The sequence below is a fragment of the Leopardus geoffroyi genome, chromosome C3 (assembly GCF_018350155.1).
Source record: "Leopardus geoffroyi isolate Oge1 chromosome C3, O.geoffroyi_Oge1_pat1.0, whole genome shotgun sequence".
Taxonomy (NCBI): Eukaryota; Metazoa; Chordata; class Mammalia; order Carnivora; family Felidae; genus Leopardus; species Leopardus geoffroyi.
Genome location: NC_059338.1, coordinates 46,771,805 through 46,790,953, shown reverse-complemented (window position 1 = coordinate 46,790,953; position 19,149 = coordinate 46,771,805). Strand labels below are relative to the sequence as shown.

The following is a 19,149-nucleotide window of genomic DNA, read 5'->3' as shown; positions in this document are numbered from 1 at the left end:
TGTATTTATTGACTACCTATTATGTGTTAACATATTACTATTAAACTGGAATACATATATATTATATATACATCTTACATATATAATATACATATACATATACATACATGTCTATAATAATACCATACGTGTATAATTAATATATAATATATATATTCCACTCTATATGCATTTTGAAAAAGTGTTTGAAGTCCCTCTTACTTAAGAGGTGGAGCTTAATTTGTCATCTCCAAATCAAAGCGTGGACATGTGATTTGCTTTGGGCAGCAGCCCAAGGCAAAAGGGACATTCTATCAGTTCTGAGCCTACATGCAAGAGGCCTTGTATATTTCCCCTTGGTCTCTGGTGCTTCTGCCTTGGCCATGGAAAGAACATGCCTAAACAAGCCTACTGGTCTCAAAAAAAAAAAAAAAAAGTGAGAAACCCGTGAGACAGAGCCAAGTCACCCCAAAGATCAGCCTAGATAAGTTAAACCCAAACTATCCCCAGACACACAAGTGAGCAAGCCTTGACTAGACCAATGGAGCCCTGCAAATATGTTTTAAGCCACTGAGAGTAGAACAGTTTGTTACACAGGAATAGCTAACTGATACAATGAGTAAGTCTGACTCAGACAAGATTCCACATAGGAGGTGATATTTGAGACACAGGCCTTCTTTGTAGGCCTTCTTTGTAGAATCCTGCTTGGGATTCTGTGTCTCCCTCTCTCTCTGCCCCTCCCCTACTGGCTCTCTCTCTCTCTCTGTCTTTCAAAAGTAAATAAAAACATTAAAAAAAAAAAAAGAAAGAACTTTCATTAATCCCCCATCATTTCCTCTCTATATTAAAAAACAAGGTATTAATATGCACAAATACTACATATCCACTTATGTTTAAATTAAATGGCACATGTATATTGGAGAACATATATACAGATCAATAGTTGTAATTATTGATTTTTGCCACACAAAGTATAGACAAAGAGGAGAGGCAACCTCTCACGTGCCATACAGGTATATACCTTGTTTTATTGCGCTTTGCTTTATTGTGCTTCACAGATGCTGTGTTTTTTTTGTTTGTTTATTTGTTTTTTACAAATTGGAGGTTTGTGGCAACCCCGCATTGAGCAAATCTATCAGCACGACTTTTCCAATGGCATTTGCTCGCTTCATGTCTCTGTGTCACATTCTGGTAATTCTCACAGTATTTCAAACTTTTTCATTATTAGTGTTTGCTATGGTGATTTGTGATCAGTGAGTATGACTTGCTCAGATGATGGTTAGCACTGTCTGGTAATGAAGCATTTTTAAATTAAAGTATATATATTGTTTTTCTAGACATGATAATATTTCACACTTAAGAGAGTAGACTACAATGTAAACAAAACTTTTATGTACACTGGGAAGCTAAAAAATTCATTTGACTTTATTGTGATATCTGCTTTATTGTGGTAGTCAGAACTGAACCCACAATATCTCCAAGGTATGCCTGAATTCCTTCCAGCTGTATTCAGATTGAAAATTTGGGGGGCTGATTTCTACTCACTTGTGACTGTTTCTGTTGGATAAGCTGTAGCACCTCATGAGTGAGCCGATAATCCTTGGACCGTGCATCAGTGAAAACATAGATGAAAGACCCCGGAAGAGAAATTTCCAAGGCAATTTTTATAGCTCCAATACTCATTTCTGGACAATCACCACCACCCTGTTGAGGAGCAGGGAAAAAAAGTGCAATTATTTAACAACAAAAAAGAAAATATTTTAGTTACGATAAGTTGCTCTAGAAGCTCCAGAACTGAACAAGTTCTCTTCACACTTATTTTCTATCAGTTTGCCACTGTATTAATTACTTTAGTTGCCAGGAGATGGAAAAGATACAGAGTTATGTAGAGATAGAAAAAAAACCTGTATTTATGGATAAATTAAAAACTCACCCAAAATACACAAAATAACAGAAATTGTCATATACTTTTTATCTAATTAAATGTTGACTCACTTTCTCATTCCCTTACATGACTATTTCACGACATGCCTCTTTTCTTATCCCTCATTTGATGACCTTGTTTCTACTGTACTGGGAAAAGATTAGCAATCAGAAGAGAACTTTCATGAACTCCCACCATGGTGTCTATGAACCTACCTGTAATAGCAGCCACCCGCCTTGCCTTCACGGTGAAGGAATCATCTAGACATAGCTAAGGCTAACTACTCACGTGTGCCTAATCAAAGACATAGCTCCTGTGTGTCCCCTCTCTGGCTGTCCCTTCTCTCTACTCCACTGCCAAAAATTCCTCCTTTACTGGATCATTCCCACCAGCAAACAAACATACTGGTATATCTCCCATATACCATATATATAACCATATATACCATATATAGAACTCCCATTTGAGTTTTTGCTCAAATGTTACCTTTCAGAGAAACCATCCATGTCCACCTTATATAAAATACACCCTTTGTCACCCTTTTCACTCTGCTTCATTTTTCCTACGAACACATGATCTCTGTTTTATTTTCTACTTGCATAGGCTCCATATATTTTCCTAAACAAAAATAGTCCTCATCCTAAGAAGAATTCTTGTCACATTTATTTCATTCAAAATTATAGGGGTTTATAGATAAAACTGTAAGTATGCTGTATTTACAGTTTTATATATTTTACATTTATGATTATTATCCTTATGTTCCATGTTATCAATGTTCTTCAAAATCACAGGTTTTGGGGGCACCTGGGTGGCTCAGTTGGTTAAGCATCTAACTTTGGCTCAGATCATGATCTCGCAGTTTGTGAGATCGAGCCCTGCATCAGGCTCTGTGCTGAGAGCTCGGAGCCTGGAGTTTGCTTCAGATTCTGTGTCTCCCGCTCGTTCTGCCCCTCACCTGCCCACGATCTGTCTCTCTCTCCCAAAATAAATATTAAAAAAAGTTTAAAAAATATCACAGGCTTAAATGATTGCATAATATTCCATTATGTCTACATCCCATAATTTAGTCAACCATTTCTCTACTGTTGAAAATTAATGCTCTTCCAAATTTTCCTCTACTATAAATTTGGAAATACAAATCTATTTTATTTTATGTATATATATAAAATGTCTGATTACTTCCTTAGCATAGATGTCAATAACTACAGGGCCAAGGGAATGGACTTTCAACCAGTATGTTTTGAGCAACCAATAAACTGCTTAACACCCCACTAGGATTTAAACATAGAAAGATGAATAATGAGGTAAAGTATCTTGTCCTTAAGGAACTCATAGTCTAGAAAGGATAAATAAAAAACAAGACAATTTAGGGTTATAGGGGGGTGCCTTATGGTTCTACAGTCCACCAGAATACAGTAAGTAAGAGTTCTTTCTTAAAAAGAAATTAATTACTTGATGAAAGTGATATGGTTTTTTCTTTAAACTCTGGAGATTCTACTTGATTCTCTTATTGGGGCTTTTCCCAGGCTCCAAACAGTCTTAGACTGTGATACAATATCCTGAGAACCATAGTTCTAATCAGGGTCAAAAGAGCCAGGCTTCGAACTATTTACACTGCAGCTTGGACAAACCAGAGAATCTTTTCTTGCTTAGAATCCCACTCAAAACTTACAGACTGTGAGTACCATTATATTAAATGAGTTGGAACAGAGCCCCAACTATTATAAAATGATTCTAAAATTAAAACACTCATCAAATATGTCATAATGGTAGGGGGTTGAAAGCTGTGATAACCTGATCTTAACTTCTGAGAAGAAGTCGGCTATAGACTCCCAGAAATTTTACTCAGTTAATAGTCCTTTCTATTTTTGCAGGACTTATCAGCTGTGCATTATTACTTATGTGCATTTTCATGGCATTTAGTTTAGCAGATAATACTGTTCTTAAAAACTTATACACTTGTATCTTCAGACTGTACTTATCTCCCAGATTCCAACTTTACATCTTCAACCACTTATTAAACATCTACTCCTAGATGTTCTATGGGTCTTCACATTTCCGTGTGTCTAAAGTAGAACTCATTGTATTTTCCCTAATTATGTCTTCCCTATTTTTGTTAATCAAACCACCTGCCTCCATATTCAGGTTCAAACCTGAGTCATCTGGACTCCTCCCTCTTCCTTCACCTAATCAGTAGTCAAACCATTTTCCTTCTACTTCCATCATGAATTCGTCCCCTCCCTTCCTCCTTGCTTCCTACAATTCACTCTTCTTATCATTGATTTTGTTACTCGTATAGCCTCCAATCTAATCTTCTGCTCTGCCTGCCACCAAACTTTATTTTGCCTGCAGTAAAGAGCTATCTTTATCATGTTCCAACTTAAAATCCTTCACTACTTGGGGCGCCTGGATGGCTCACTCGGTTGAGTGTCTGACTTCAGCTCAGGTCATGATCTCACAGTTCGTGGGTTGGAGCTCCATGTCAGGCTCTGTGCTGACAACTCAGAGCCTGGAGCTTGCTTCGGATTCTGTGTCTCCCTCGCTCTCTGCTCCCCGCCACTAGTGCTCTCTCTTTCTCTGTCTCTCAAAAATAAATGAACGTTAAAAAAAAAAAAATCCTTCGCTACTTGTGTTGGATCAAATTCTCTTTCTAGTTTCCTATCTCTCCTCCTGCCCCTCTTCATAAATCGCTTCCTTTAAGCTAGGACTACTTCCTGTTCTTTAAATATGCCTCTCGCTTCACACTGTAATGCCATCAGTGCTTTCATTCATCTTTCTGTTGTTCCATCTCCACTATTAACACTCCTCAAATACACTTCTTCACTCTCCAGATGTACTTTGATATGCTTCACATTTCAATGATATAGCATATTTTCCTCTGCATAATAGGCGGGAGGATTATCATCTGCAATAAATGTCCTTAAATGAGCATTTGTTGCTAGGAAAGTGTGAAATAGCTGCTGGGGACATTAATAACTTTAATATATTGCATAGGAATAATTTTTACTCGAAGCCAACTTTGCAAATCCATAACTGCTGGATGGACTGCTCAAAAAACTAGATTCATATTGAATTTTCAAAACTTAAACAAAAACATTCCTCAACTGTGCTTGACATCATGCACCTGAGTGTGAATCACAATATAAAAATTACCCATTCCACAAGCATTTGTTGAATGGCCAAGTACACAATACACTAGCTCCGTGGTAGTATAATTCTAAGGAAAGATTATCTCTTGCTAATTAATATCAGCTAATATCAAGGGATTAGAAGAAATCTTCTATGAACCAAAAGTCAGAACAGCTAAGAAATCTCCAGGGATGCATACTAGGAATGACAGAAATGATAAATCTTGTCCAGTCAGTAAAGGACAATATTTGAGCCACTTGACTTGTATTCAAATTTACTCTAAGAGGACCCAGGGATGCCTTAGTTCATCCTACAACATTACCCAGGAGTAGGCTCTAGAGATCATTAGAATCCTTGGAAGTTACTCTAAATGAATTCATCTCATTGAGATCTCTCTAGTATGAGATTCATACTAAAACTTGAATGTAGCCCTAAAAAAACACATGTGTTGAGGTGGAACCTCTAAGCCTTTAATTATTGTTTTTTTACCCTATAAATTTGAATAGAGGAGTTTAAAACCACATCTTAATAAAACCTATATGGTCAATAACATTTTCTGTTATTGGAACACCTTATTCTCCTGAAAAAAAAAAGCCCCTCTGTGAAAAACTGAACTTCATATATAGTAAGTTTAATATTGGTTAATACCCAAAGGAAAGAGTGTGATGAGTTCACACAACTATAATTCCACAGAGAATTTCACAAATATATTGCAAATGAAAGGCATTCCTTTTATTTCTTGACTCTTTTATATCACACTCTCAAAACAAAGACTTTGACTTTTATGGACAAACTAATATAAAGTCTCCAAGCAGCCAGAAATTTGAGGAATGTCAAGTCTAGCGGAAACATTTTGACCTACGTATATCAGAAACCCATACTAGATGTACTTAATATCCCTTAGGAGTGATCTGTGTAGCTTAGTGGTTTTCCTGCTGTGGAAATCAGTGTATTCTTTACAATAAAAATAATTATGCTGCCCTGAATTTCACGTTTGCAGACATAGATTATATTATAATCATATTGATTCCATACCGATTAGAAATTGTTCTCAAGAATAAAAATCTTCTCTTACCAAAATAGTACAATATCTTAAAATTATTATCTTTCTGTCTATACTAGATTAGTGGATAACTGAAAATTAAAAATAATTGTTAAATGATAATTTATATCTCAGTGAAACTATTTATCTCATTATGGATGTAGGTTTTTAAAAGGAAAAATAAGTGTTTTTTTCCAAAGGAAGATTACATTTAATTTATATTAAAAACTCCCTATCTGACACCTGAGTTTGATTTTCTAATCATTTTAAATCATAAATAATCACTAAAATTATGCAGTAAAGGAATACGTTAGATATGTGCTGTCCAGTACAATGACCACTAACAAGCCTTGGGAGCTATTGAACATCTGAAATAATGGCTCGTGAGGCTGAGGAATCAAATATTTTATTCTAATTAATTAAAATTTAAATTAAAAAAGTACTAATTTTTCATATCGATGAAAAAATTGGATATACTGAGTTAAATAAATAGATTATAAAAATTAATTTAAACTGTTTTTAAAATTACACATGTGGCTCACATCCTATTTTTGTTGGACAGCACTGCTTTAGAATGATACTTGGTTTTGTTATGCAGATTTCATTATAAGGTTGTTGCTTTGCACTAAAAGTCTTCCACGAACTTTGCTTTCTGTCAGAAGTTATTAAAAACAAAATTTAAGTAATTTTAATTTACTAAGGCTCCGGAATCAAGTGACAATCTACTCCAAAAATCTATAAATTATTGACTTTGTTTAAGTATACATAAAGTTTATAAACAAAGTTTTTGCACATTGATATATATGAAGCTTATCTACAGGTTTGCTAATAATGTTTCTCAAATCATTATTTGATCTTCTGATTCTTAAACTCAGTTTTGGCAGAACAGGACTAAAGAGAACCATTGTCAAAATGTCCATGTTTATAAATAAACCTCACAATGTCAGATACTTCAGGTTGATCTATATCAAACTCATGTACAGATTTTAGAATCGGGGGCAATGGGATTATTACTGAAACACTAAAAACAAACCATTTTACATTTTAGTTCCACACTTTAAAAAAGTAGTCCTTTAAAAAGTCTTAACATTTTATGTTTTGATATGAATACCGAATGGGAAAAAACAGTAAGATAATATCCCATAAAACATCTATAATGGAGATATTTAGAATTGATGAACTTGAATCTATGAAAAGCCTCATTAATTTAATTGACACTTTTACTGGTAGTAAGATACCCTACTTGTATTGACTCAATGGATATCTACTCTAAGCCAAACACTAAGAGAGTACTGTCACATACACTATGGTATTTACTCTTTATCTCAATTGATGACGTAGGTATCATTTTTAGCACAATATATTGCCAGAGGACTGAATCTTTAAAATCTCTTCCTAAGGTCACATGACTTTTAAGTGAAAGAACAGAGACTGGAATTCAATTCTGCCTGGCCTGAGCTTTCATGCAAACTCCAGTGAGGCATTTTATTACTTTCATCAACCTCTGTGACTTCAAGCAAGTAGCCTGTAAGAGAAAACTATAAAAGCAAAGGGGAAAAGATTCTCATTCTTCCAGATGCCCACAGAATATTGTACGTTCTTCTATTGTGGCATCTGCTGAGTTGGATTGTAATTTTTATGTTTCCTCCCACTATATCTTTATTCCTTGAAGAACTTAGTAAGTGGTCCATTGTGGTTGGATGAATGAAGGGATAAATGAATGAATAGTGAGTATATGAATGAATGAGACTGTGCAAAACAATCTTGACACAATCTAGGCGTGCTTTCTGTGTTCAGCCTGAGCTTTACTCAAGCCTAGCCCATCTCATTTCAAGTAATATAATTCCAGAGCTAGGTCTCCTGAAGTACAAGTGCTTATATATACATACTCTAAGTGGTATACAAAACTAACTCCTTCAAGCTCTCATATCTCTGTATCTCTCTGTCTCTCTGTCTCTCCCTCTCAATCATGGCATGGTGTCAGGTTTAATATTTAACAAAAGAAAACAAACATGGCAATGGAAATGTATTCCCTAAAACCACATAAACCTGCACACATACATGATAATGCAAACTGCTTTTGTTAACTGTGTTTTTATTTGAACTCTGAGATAGAACTTATCTGTATCAGTGGGCATATTCTTGCTCAGTATTTTGATATTCATTTTATCTTCAGAATTCTACTGATAGCTACAACTTACTAAGTTGCCAAAGACACTTCAGATAGAAAAAAAATGTGTACTGGAAAAACAGAAGCATGTGACCCTTCATAGTAAATGTCGCTCCTGGAATTAAAGAAAAAAACTGTAACCTCAGAGTTACAGTGATAATTATGTTAAAAAATAAATTCCTAGAAAGCAAGATAAAATAGGAATAAACAGAAATCTTATCAGTCAAGGGAGTAATAAAATAGAGATTATCATGCTGTCTTTTCTAAATATAAGACAATGTGGGAGTGGCAATGAACTAAACTGAACCTTTAAACCCTGAGAAGAGTTGGAGAAAAATGAGGTCCCTGTCCAAACCCCAATGGGAAAATGTTCGTCAAACAAGTGATCAGAGTACTGGAAATCTCCGAGCAGGCCCTCACCTATGCCTTATTATGTCTCTTCTAGTCAACCCAATTCAATTCTATTTTCTTCATCCAGTTTCACTGAAAATGGTGCCTATACCAGTTGTTTTCCAGGTATGTCTAACTCTAAGCAATGAAAAAATAAAACTTTTTTGGTAGGCTCATGCCTAAGTCCAAAATAAGTATTATTGGCATTATAGTATTTGCCCTTATTCTAACACAACTACAACCTACTAAGCCTTGTTTCAAAGTCAGACTGTATTTTTCCTTCCCACGGAATACTCACTGCTTGAAATGTCTTATTTCTGTAATTTTCCCTTTACCTATAAAATTCAGGAATGAAACTCAGTCTCAAGCTAAACGAGAGTTTACAACCCTCAGTTCTTCTTAAAACACAGTTATGTGATTCTATGAGCAAGAAACAAAAGGTACATGTGGAAACCATTACATTGCATTGAACCTAACATAAAATTTCATTCAAGCAAGTATAAAATAAATTAGAATGACTACAGAACCCTAATGCATCAGTGACATTTGGTCTTCATCACTTGTAGAAACTATGGCAGGGATGTACTGAAAGATAATTGGAGTATTTCAGAGCCCAAACTTCAAATCTCTATAATCAAAATAAAAGTCCAGGCAGTCCACCATGCTGCTCTGAGTTTAGAGAAGGTGGAATCCAAATCAAGGCATCAAAAAACTGTTGACCTTTCTTTCAGATGCATTAAAAGTTAACAATTACAACCATTTCCTGCCTTTCAGGTTATTACTTGCCAGTAGTAACTCTTCAGCAATTGATCTTTCAGTTTGTTGGAACTACCTTCCTGTTTGGCCTAGGAGGAGATTCAGTTCACTTCAGTTTAAATAAAGGATACACTATGTACCGTGCATTCAATATCTTCATTAATAAATCAGAAATTGATACACCTTCATACTACTTAAGAGAATTCCTTCCCGGGGCACCTGGGTGGCTCAGTCAGTTGAGCCTCTGACTTCAACTCAGGTCATGACCTCATGGCTCATGAGTGCCAGCCCCACGTTAGGCTCTGTGCTCACAGCTCAGAGCCTGGAGCCTGCTTCAGGTTCTGTGTCTCCCTCTCTCTCTCTGCCCTTCCCCTGCTTGCACCCTGTCTCTCTCTCTCTCTCAAAAATAATAAACATTAAAAAAATTTTTTAAATAAAAAAAGAGAATTCCTTCCCTTGCCCATCAAGGATTCCACACCTTTTTATTTTCTTTTCCCACAAAATTAAGACATTATCCTGATCCCTAGTTGGGATTCCTGATCTCTCCTACTATATGGCCTTGTTTGCCCAGAGAGAATGAGCCAGAAGAGGGCAGGGTTCTGGGTCTAAGGTGGCCCCTGCAGCCAGTCATTATCTGTCTATTCAAGGATTAGGCAGGCTTTCTTTCTCCCTGTTTTCCCTGGGTTATGACCCTTCTCTGTCTTTACTTAGCACTCTTCAGATTCAGCCTGCCCACTAAAACCTCTGTCTTCCTTTCTACTCCAACACTCACATATGGATCTTATATGCTTCCCAGCACATTTCGTATTATCTTGGTTATTGGGTAGTTAATGGAGATTATAATGTGATTGTGTAATGTGTGTTTTATTTTATGCGTAAAAATATATTTATACTGCTTATGTTACTTTAGGTCTTGGCAAAAAATTATCAACACAATGCATTTTTTACTAATAAAATCATTATAATTTATGAACATTATAATATATAGGGAAGTTTGAGACAGACAAATTGTATGGGCTATTTTAGAGCTAGCAGCCATTAAACAAAACTGGTGAACTAAGATCTAGATCATCTCACAGGAGGAGATTCCATATATATAAACAGACCAGATAAATGAGGACTTTCAAAAATCAACATGAATATAGAAGTATGAGACCTGGTTTAAAGTTTATATGAAAAAATCTGAGGGACTGAGCTGGTAACTGCACCTGAATTCAATAATCTGATACCATCGCCAAACAAATCTTATATTGGCCTCAAACATGAAAGAGCTTCCCAGACATAGCTCCAGAGGAGGACCCCAGGTATCATCTGGTGATGAAGATCAGTGCTATTAAATCTCTAACTGGTGTTAGTTCATTTCTGATGTATTGATAGGTTTCTGGAAGGGATTCAGACATCTGATGGGGTAATTGGACAAATAATAGTCAAAGTGAGTACTCATACCAAGATTCCACAATTCTTCTTGACATTTTTTCAAGGCCTAAGAATAAAGACAGCTTCTTAAGAACTGCTCTTGATCTGAATTGAGAAAAAAACTCTACATTCATTTTGCTCAAAGTGAGGTTAATAGTTTTCTCTAGGAAATCTGGCTTTAGGTCAAGAAACATTCTCCCCAGGAAAACATTTTGACCTCCATCCTTACCATCACCTAAAAATGGACAAAATCAGATGCAGTACTTATTATGGGGAATAGGGTAATCCTTTGGTTACATAAGAAGCATGTATGGGGTGAATCCAGGCATCATGGGTCAGTGATGCCATTCTGTGACATGTAACTGTAATATTTACTCTGCAATGACTCGTGTATTTACTTTATGGAACATTCCCATGCATGCACCCTTTGAAAAGAAAATCAAAATTTTATCATCATAATCCATACCTACGTCATTATGTCTATATTCTGCTTTGAAAAAGTAATCCAATAGTCAGAATACTCTTCTATACTCTCTGTCCTTTGAAGTGCTCATAAAAGATCATTAAGAAATCATCTAGCTATTTGCTTCTGGATAGGGTACCAAGGTGGATAGTTAGAAAAGAGCCAAGCATTCCCACTCAGTGCCCTCCATTCTCTTCCCTCCCTGAGGATTAAGAATTACTTGTCCCTCAGAGAATTTATATGGTCTAGCAGGGAACTCTAGCAGCACGTGAAAGTTGTAGTAGATGTTTCATTCAAGCCCCAAGAAGTTTCAACTCTAACAATGAAAATAATCAAAACATCACCTACAGATACAACTAGGTTGTGTGGTAGTATGAACACTATCAATCTCTTAAAAGGCATCTTATCCTCGTGTCTCTCCAACGTGTTTGTGAGGTCATACTTAAATAAGTTTACCACAGTAAGTAGTGAGAACACATACTGAGCAAAAAGAGCAATTTTGTTTATAATTAACATTGTCATTTGCTGCTCAGTAATTTCGGGTCAGCCAACTACGCAAACTGATGAGAGGTAGCAGTGAAAGTCAAAATCTTCAAGGAATGAATTCATTTCATTGAGGACGAGACCAGCCCTAGGCCTACCATCGTCTTTAATTCTCTACAGCACTATCTTGAAATAAAATGCAAAACAAATGCTATAAACAAATGTTAACTTGATTGGACTAATAAGGTTACTTAAATCAGTATTTAGAAGGAAAGTAACAGAGTCATAAAGGACACTGTCTTAAGCATTAAATACCTCCCGTTATGTGACCAGCTTTGCTATTTGCCAGTTTGGTGACCTGATTGTTACCTACTATCTCAAAGCTTGAGTATCCTCCGTGGTAAAAGGTAATATTAACATTTGTGTGGGTCTGAATTGAGAGAAACACTTGCAAAATCACAAGGCACATATTCCACAATTGCTGCTCGTTTACAGTATAAATGTTTGGTGATTATTTCCCTTAAAAAAACCTTCAGGGTACTGGAGGTAGTAACACAATAGAAGTAATAATAGCTAACATTTATCAAGCCTTCACTTTGGGCCAGACACTGGTTCTATTATTTTGAAGTTTTTACATGTATTATGAGTTACATGTGTTGGACTCATCTCATCTTACCTAAATTAAACACATGCCATTCTTCCTGTAAAAGTAAATACACACACACACACACACACACACACACACACACACACACGCATTTGTACAAAAGAATACTTAAATAGAAATAAAAGCTGCTGTCTTCAGTTGAATCATGTCCAATACCAAAAATGGAAATCACATCTCCCATAGTTTTTCAATAAGTCTGTATCTACACTGACATAAAATCCCTTCTTCTTATTTTTATCTAGTCATGTCTTTTTTTACTTTTCTTAATTTCTTTGTCACATATTAGTTTGATTTTTAAAATTCATTAAGAAAACTTTCCTATAAATTGAGAAATAAAGAGCATACTTTTACATAGTAGCATGATTTAGAATATCAGAAATTAGAGGCACCTAGGAGGTTAGGGGTACGACTCTTGATTTTGGCTCAGGTCATGCTCTCAGAGTTCATGAGTTCAGGCCCCATGTTGGGCTCTGTACTGACAGCGCAGAGCCTGCTTGGGATTCTCAGTCTCCCTCTCTCTCAACCCCACCCCATTTGCATTCTTTCTCTCTTTCAAAAAAAATTAAAAAAATATATATATACAATACCAGAAATTAGATAAAGTGTATACCAAATTGTCATCATAAATTTCTTTTCTATACTCAGCACTATCTTGTCTTCTTCTTTTTAATAGTCTTGGCCTATCTAGCGATGATTTTTCATACTCTCCTTTGGCAGTTAATTCTAACATCAATTGTTTTTACGTGACAGCAAAACATTTGTCGCCTTAACCTTAGCCTGCTGCATTTTGTCTATTTACCCTTCTATTCCGGTTAAAGAATTATAATAATTGGACCTTAACCTCATCTTCTTCATAACTCCATCCTGTTCCTATGTGACAATGCTGTTCTACATATTTTTACTCTTATTCCTGCTTTTGGGGGGGGGGTCAATTTTGCTAAAAGACTTCACAAAGGAAAATTAAATTATGTGTGAGGATTTTCAGTTTTAGGGACCAACTATCTATATGAAAAAATTGTAATTCCATTATTGTAAAAATACCTTCCTTCTTTTTTTACATTTCAAGTGTCTGACTAATTGCTTTTTGTTCTTTAGAACATTTGGATAAAAGGCTTGAAAGCATATTACTGCCAACACCATTTTTTGATTTCTAAAAATCAAAAGCTTTCCAGTTTCTTTTTTTTAATGTTTACTTATTTTTTGAGAGAGAGAGAGAGAGCACAAGCAAGGGATAGACAGAGAGAGAGAGACAAAGGATCTGAAACTGGCTCCATGCTGATACCAGAGAACCTGAGGTGGGGCTCAAACCTATGACCAGGAGATCATGACCTGAGCCAAAGTCAGACGTTTAACCAACTGAGCCACGTAGGCACCCCAGCTTTCCAGTTTCTTATAAAGACTGTGACCTGAGACAAGACTTTGCACTGCATATTTACAGAGATACTAGGTCTCAAAGCTCTGTAGTTTGAATACCATTTATTATTATTTGTCTTCCGTTCTTTTTCCCAGAGAGAAAGCTCAGATGCTTTCCAAGTGCTTCCATGTATTCCAGATGAAAGATGATAAAGGAAAATAAAATTAATGTTATAAATGTAATGATTTAAGGTGACTGATTTTTTTCTAAGTTTTTCTTGGAAAATTTTAAACTATGTTTCAAGTTATCCATATCTCTGTAAAAAAATAGCGAAGCTTAGTGTAATCTTAATGAGCAATTATTTAATTTACTTCAAACTAAATTTACTTTTCTTGTTTTCAAAACTATTACAAATGTAAGAAAATTATTAACTTAAAAAAATTTGTTTAGGGGCTCCTGGGAGGCTCAGTCAGTTGAGAATCTGGACTTCGGCTTAGGTCATGATCTCATGTTTTATGGGTTTGAGACCCACATTAGCCTCTGTGCTGACAGCTCAGAGTCTGGAGCCTGCTTCGGATTCTGTGTCTCCCTTTCTCTCTGTCCCTCCCCCGCTCGCGCATTGTCTCTTTCTCTCACAAAAATAAACATTAAAAAAATTTTTTTAATTTGTTTAAATCTAAGTAAGCTTTAATAGGACAGCAATTCTTGTTGCTCATGATAACAGTGATTTGCAAGGAGTCACCAAAAATGGTAGAAGGGGAACAGAAGAGGAGTCTAGAAATTATATACAAAACAAAATTTAGTATTTTATACTAAAATTTTATGAAATATGTGAAATTTATCTAGGCTGATTTATGAAATAATAAAATATTCTTTAAGCAAACACTGAGGAGAAAGAATATATTCTTTAGATTAGGTGTTAAATGATGATGTAGCCTAGAGCTTTTTCATGTTTATGAAATATTTTCATAAATATGAAAGGTTTTTCATATTTATGTTGAATGAAGGGAAAAAGTAAACATTTGATTTCTTATCCAACTGGTTGTTCTACTTATTAAGCATCCTTTTGGATCCCAAGACAATGCAAAAATAAACCCCATAAGATGTAGCCAGTCCAGAGAAAACCTCCAGAGAAATGTACACCCGCTTTCATTCCAGGAGAAAAGAAAAGAAAGATAGGATATAACCCCACGGACTGCCTGTAACAGTCTCAAGTCCAAAAGGTGATGCAGGAGGGCTCTGGGAAGGGAATCAATGGAATATGAGTCAGGAATTATGATCCTTTGCCCTGGAGACAAATTGAGCACAGAGGATAAGCACACTCCTTGAAGATTCCTCAGAACAAAAGAAAGGGAGAGGCAGGAAATCAGGAAGTGCCAGTGCCAGGTCTCATTGAGAATGTAGGGATTTTCATTCTAGCCAGATATTCAAGAATACAGCTCAGCTGTATTTTTTCAGAGAAAAAAGAAATGAATACAGTTATCCTTTCTTAACGTTCTATCAGCTAGAAATCTCCATTACTTGGCCCTTCTGAATCTCTGTGTAATACAAGCTGATAATTAGGTTTTTAAGTTATCTTTTGCCCCATCAAAGCTTAAATTATATTTGATATAGTTTTACTGCTAAATATATATTTTTAAAAGAGGCTACCCTGATATAATCCCTATTTAAGTCCACTTTCATGCAGATATTGGTTCATCCCACAGGTGGATCAGAGGCTCAATGAGAGGTACAAGGCCCTTGCTCTTAGTAGCTCATGGTAGACTAAGGCAACATAAAAATTTTAACAAACAGGGGAACACAATTTCTAATTCCCATGGTCCATGTACAGGCTAGAAATTTTTATGTAAATATTTTTTTCAAAGGATCTGGACATCCAAAGTGGCAAAGAATTTACTATATTGAAGGGCAGAAAAGTAAATTCTAAGTAAGTATGAAGATAATGACTGGAAAAGAATGACACAGTGTAAGAGAAAGGAAATGAGGGATTTTTAGTGGGAAAGACCATCAGAATAAATTTAGTAAAAGAGAAAACTAGACAAGGGATAAATATATAAATCCATTTAGGTACTTATGAAATATGATTTATTTTAGTATATGATTAAAAATTATAGAGACAGGCACAATAAAATAATCATGATTGAATACATATTTGGAATGCCAAACTTTGGCTTTTTCACCCTATGCCCCAATTATGCTCATACAATACACAGTTGCAAATCAAATCATTCACCCAACAGTGAAACCAAAGTATTAAAACTCCAAACTCTAATTTGGACTGTGTTGATTTGTACACAATGGTATATTCATTCATTCTTCCTTTCTTTCATCAAAAAGTGAGCATGTTCAATATGCCATACATTTTGCTAAGGTAATGATGAGCTAAATCAGACATGATTCTTCAGTGTGAAATCCCCACAACTCTGTGATGGAGAAAAGCAGTAATATATGGCCAAACCTTAAGGACAGGGAGGATGTCTGAGGAAGTGGTGTTCAAGATTAGACTTGAATCCTGAATACAAGATTTTAAACTAGGTTAAGGGAGCATGGAAGTGAGGGCAGGATGAAGGACAGGAAATTCCTGTGCAAGGAAAAGAACATGTGTGAAAATGCCACTGGGAGATGAGTGGAGGATAAAGATTTGCAGAGAGTCTATGCAAAGCCCCTGAGACAGAGCACAGAGCCCAAAGGAGAGAGTGGTTCTACACAGGGCTGACAGAGAGACAGGTCTCAGGTCACTCAAAATCTTAGGTAGAATTTAATGAGGTGGGGGTAGGGGATGACTGCAGAGGGTATTAGGGGAAATGTTCAGAGATGTATTTTGAGATTATTTTGTTTGTAGAATGGAGACTAGTCTGGCAAATAAAAGCAAGAGCAAATGCAGGAAAATCACTTAGAAACTTTTTTTGCATTTGCTTAGACTAAAGATATAGTAATTGGGATTAGGGTAGTACCAATAGAAATAGTGAGAAATCAATAGATAAAAAATATTTAGAAAGTTAAAAACCACGACTTGATGGTTTGGATGTTGGGGGAAAATCATCATATTAAAGATGATTCACAGTTTTTGGTAGTATAACCAGAATATTGTGGTCAACATTCACAAAGACAAAAAATAGAGGACAAAGAACAAGAATTTAGGACCAAGTGTAGAGCAATGGAAAGGGCACATTTGTGAGTTTCATTGTAGAGGCCCATTGTGACATCTAGGGGACTGACATAAGGGTCTGTATGTCAGAGGAGAAGTCTTAGGGGCCATTTATTTGCCTATGTTTGAAACAGTAAGTGAGGTCACTTGCTCAGGGCAGATCGCTCACTGAAACAACCAGTAGTAAAAGGGTGAGGGGATGGAGGTTTAAACAGAGTAGACAAAATCTGTAATTATCACTGGGCCAAATGGGAAATTTAATCAACCAGAAAAACATAGTAAGATCATGGGAGTACTGAGAGTCCAGTGTTGTGTATCCACAATGGAATCAACCTGCTCTGTTGTAAGACTTTAACAGCACTTCGCCCTGGTGGACAGGCATGAATAATGCAGATAATTGGAGTTATTGAGGAATAAGGTTTTGCCTTTTGAAGAAAAAAGCAATGGACAAGGAAGAAAAAGAGGTGTTTTTGAAATGATAGGACTCTGAGCTCAACTGGAGGAAAGTAAAAAAAGGAGAGATCTGATGGCCTGGGAGACAGGCTAGGGGTTAATTAGGGTGAAGGAGGAGTTGTAAACAGTTGTGCCAACAAGCTTGGTGGACAGATGGTTGCTGCTGGAGGTTAAGATGCTTGAACTAGTGCTTTGAGAGGTAGAAAGGATTATTGATGATAAGGTCCTGAGGGAGTGGAAGACTGAGATGGAGTAAAGAACAGGTTATTGCAGATGACTAGCAGGTCAAGGAACTGAGGGGAGAAGGCTCTGACAGGTCTTTCCCATAAATGCTGAAGTCCCTGGAATGATGGCAGCCCTGAAGGGGAAATGTAGCCAATGATCTAGGTACCAGTAGCTTAGATGAATGGTGGGGAGTGGTCAAAAGGTCTGGAAATGACTACAGCAAAGACCATCCATGGAGAAGAGTATAGTGAAGCAGCCTCAAAGAGCAAGTTTTTTTTGTTTTCATGAATGGATTTAGCAATAATAATCTCAAAGCAGCCCTGAGGGGAAAGTACATACTAACCCTATCTCCAAGTCCTGTTGTCAGAATATCAGCTAAAGCAATGTTATTCTTCTTCTCTAATCATCTAATTATACTTACTGTCAAAAATTTTATACAGTTGACTTAGACCAGAGAACATCAAAATTATTTTTAATTATACCATTTCTGTTGTGGGGGAAGAATTAACTGTTGTTTATGATTCTCAGTGAAGGGACTCACCTAGAGCAGGCTTCAGTAAACTTTGTTGTAGAGGGTCACGGAGTAAATATCTTAGGGTATGTGGGCCAGTCTGTCAAAGCTACTTAATTCTGCTATTGTTGTATGAAAGCAGCCATAGATAATGTATAAATGAAGGTGAACTCAATCTGCCCCATTTACATATCTATTGTTCAATTCATTCAGAACTCAAGTGAGAAAAGGAAGTGGAATTAAAAACTAATAATTATTTCTGGAACACGTGGGTGGTTCAGTCAGTTAAGCATCGGACTTCAGCTGAGGACGTGATCTCACGGTTCATGAGTTCGAGAACCGCATCGGGTTCTCCCCTTCCAGTTAGTAGCCCGCTTCAGATCCTCTGTCTCCCTCTCTCTCTACTTCCTCCCCTGCTCACTCCCTCTCTCTCAAAAATAAATAAACATTAAAAAATTTTTAACCCAAAATTATTTCTTTCAGGTTTAAAAATAAGGGAAATCAGACATAAGTTCATGATTTTCCTTTCCCCTGAAACAAATAAAATTGAAAGCAAGCACTTACCTGAACATACAATTCTCTGAGTTCATATTGAAATTTCTTGGGATCTGTGGTAATTGTCACTGGGCCAATTTCTATGAGGATAAAAATGACATAGATAAGTAAATTGTAATCAATAGCATTAAAGAGTTTATCATGTTTGCAAATGTCTTTTCATTGTACGCTACATGGTTATTTATTAGTAAGAGATATATAGCCAGCAAAACAACAGACTGTTTCTCAGTTTATAGCTACCAAAGAATAACTTAAAATTTGCTGGAAATTATGTATATTCAGAGTGACATTTTAGCCTTGGGAAATGCAAAGGGGCAGTCAAAAATGTTGTAAGACCAAGAGCCAGGAGACCCCAGGTTCAGTCCCTTTTTACTCCCATCAGTCAATGAATATTTATTGAACACCTACTTCATTGCTGGACTCTAAATTAATTACCCATCCATCCTATAATTCTGTTTTCTCAACTATAAATTGTAAATTTGTT

The 19,149-nt window shown here is 36.0% G+C and overlaps 1 protein-coding gene across 4 annotated transcripts in view; it reads right to left on the bottom strand.

Moving 5' to 3' along the window:
• The window catches only part of HMCN1 (hemicentin 1), a 483,427-nt gene that overhangs the window by 351,569 nt on the left and 112,709 nt on the right, over positions 1 to 19,149 (bottom strand). For all 4 annotated transcript variants that reach the window (XM_045452692.1, XM_045452695.1, XM_045452691.1 and 1 more), the window contains 2 exons: positions 18,675 to 18,745; positions 1,525 to 1,683 (listed from right to left, as the gene is read on the bottom strand). In XM_045452692.1, the coding sequence (XP_045308648.1) occupies positions 1,525 to 1,683; positions 18,675 to 18,745 (230 nt within the window). The remainder of the gene's footprint in view (positions 1 to 1,524; positions 1,684 to 18,674; positions 18,746 to 19,149) is intronic.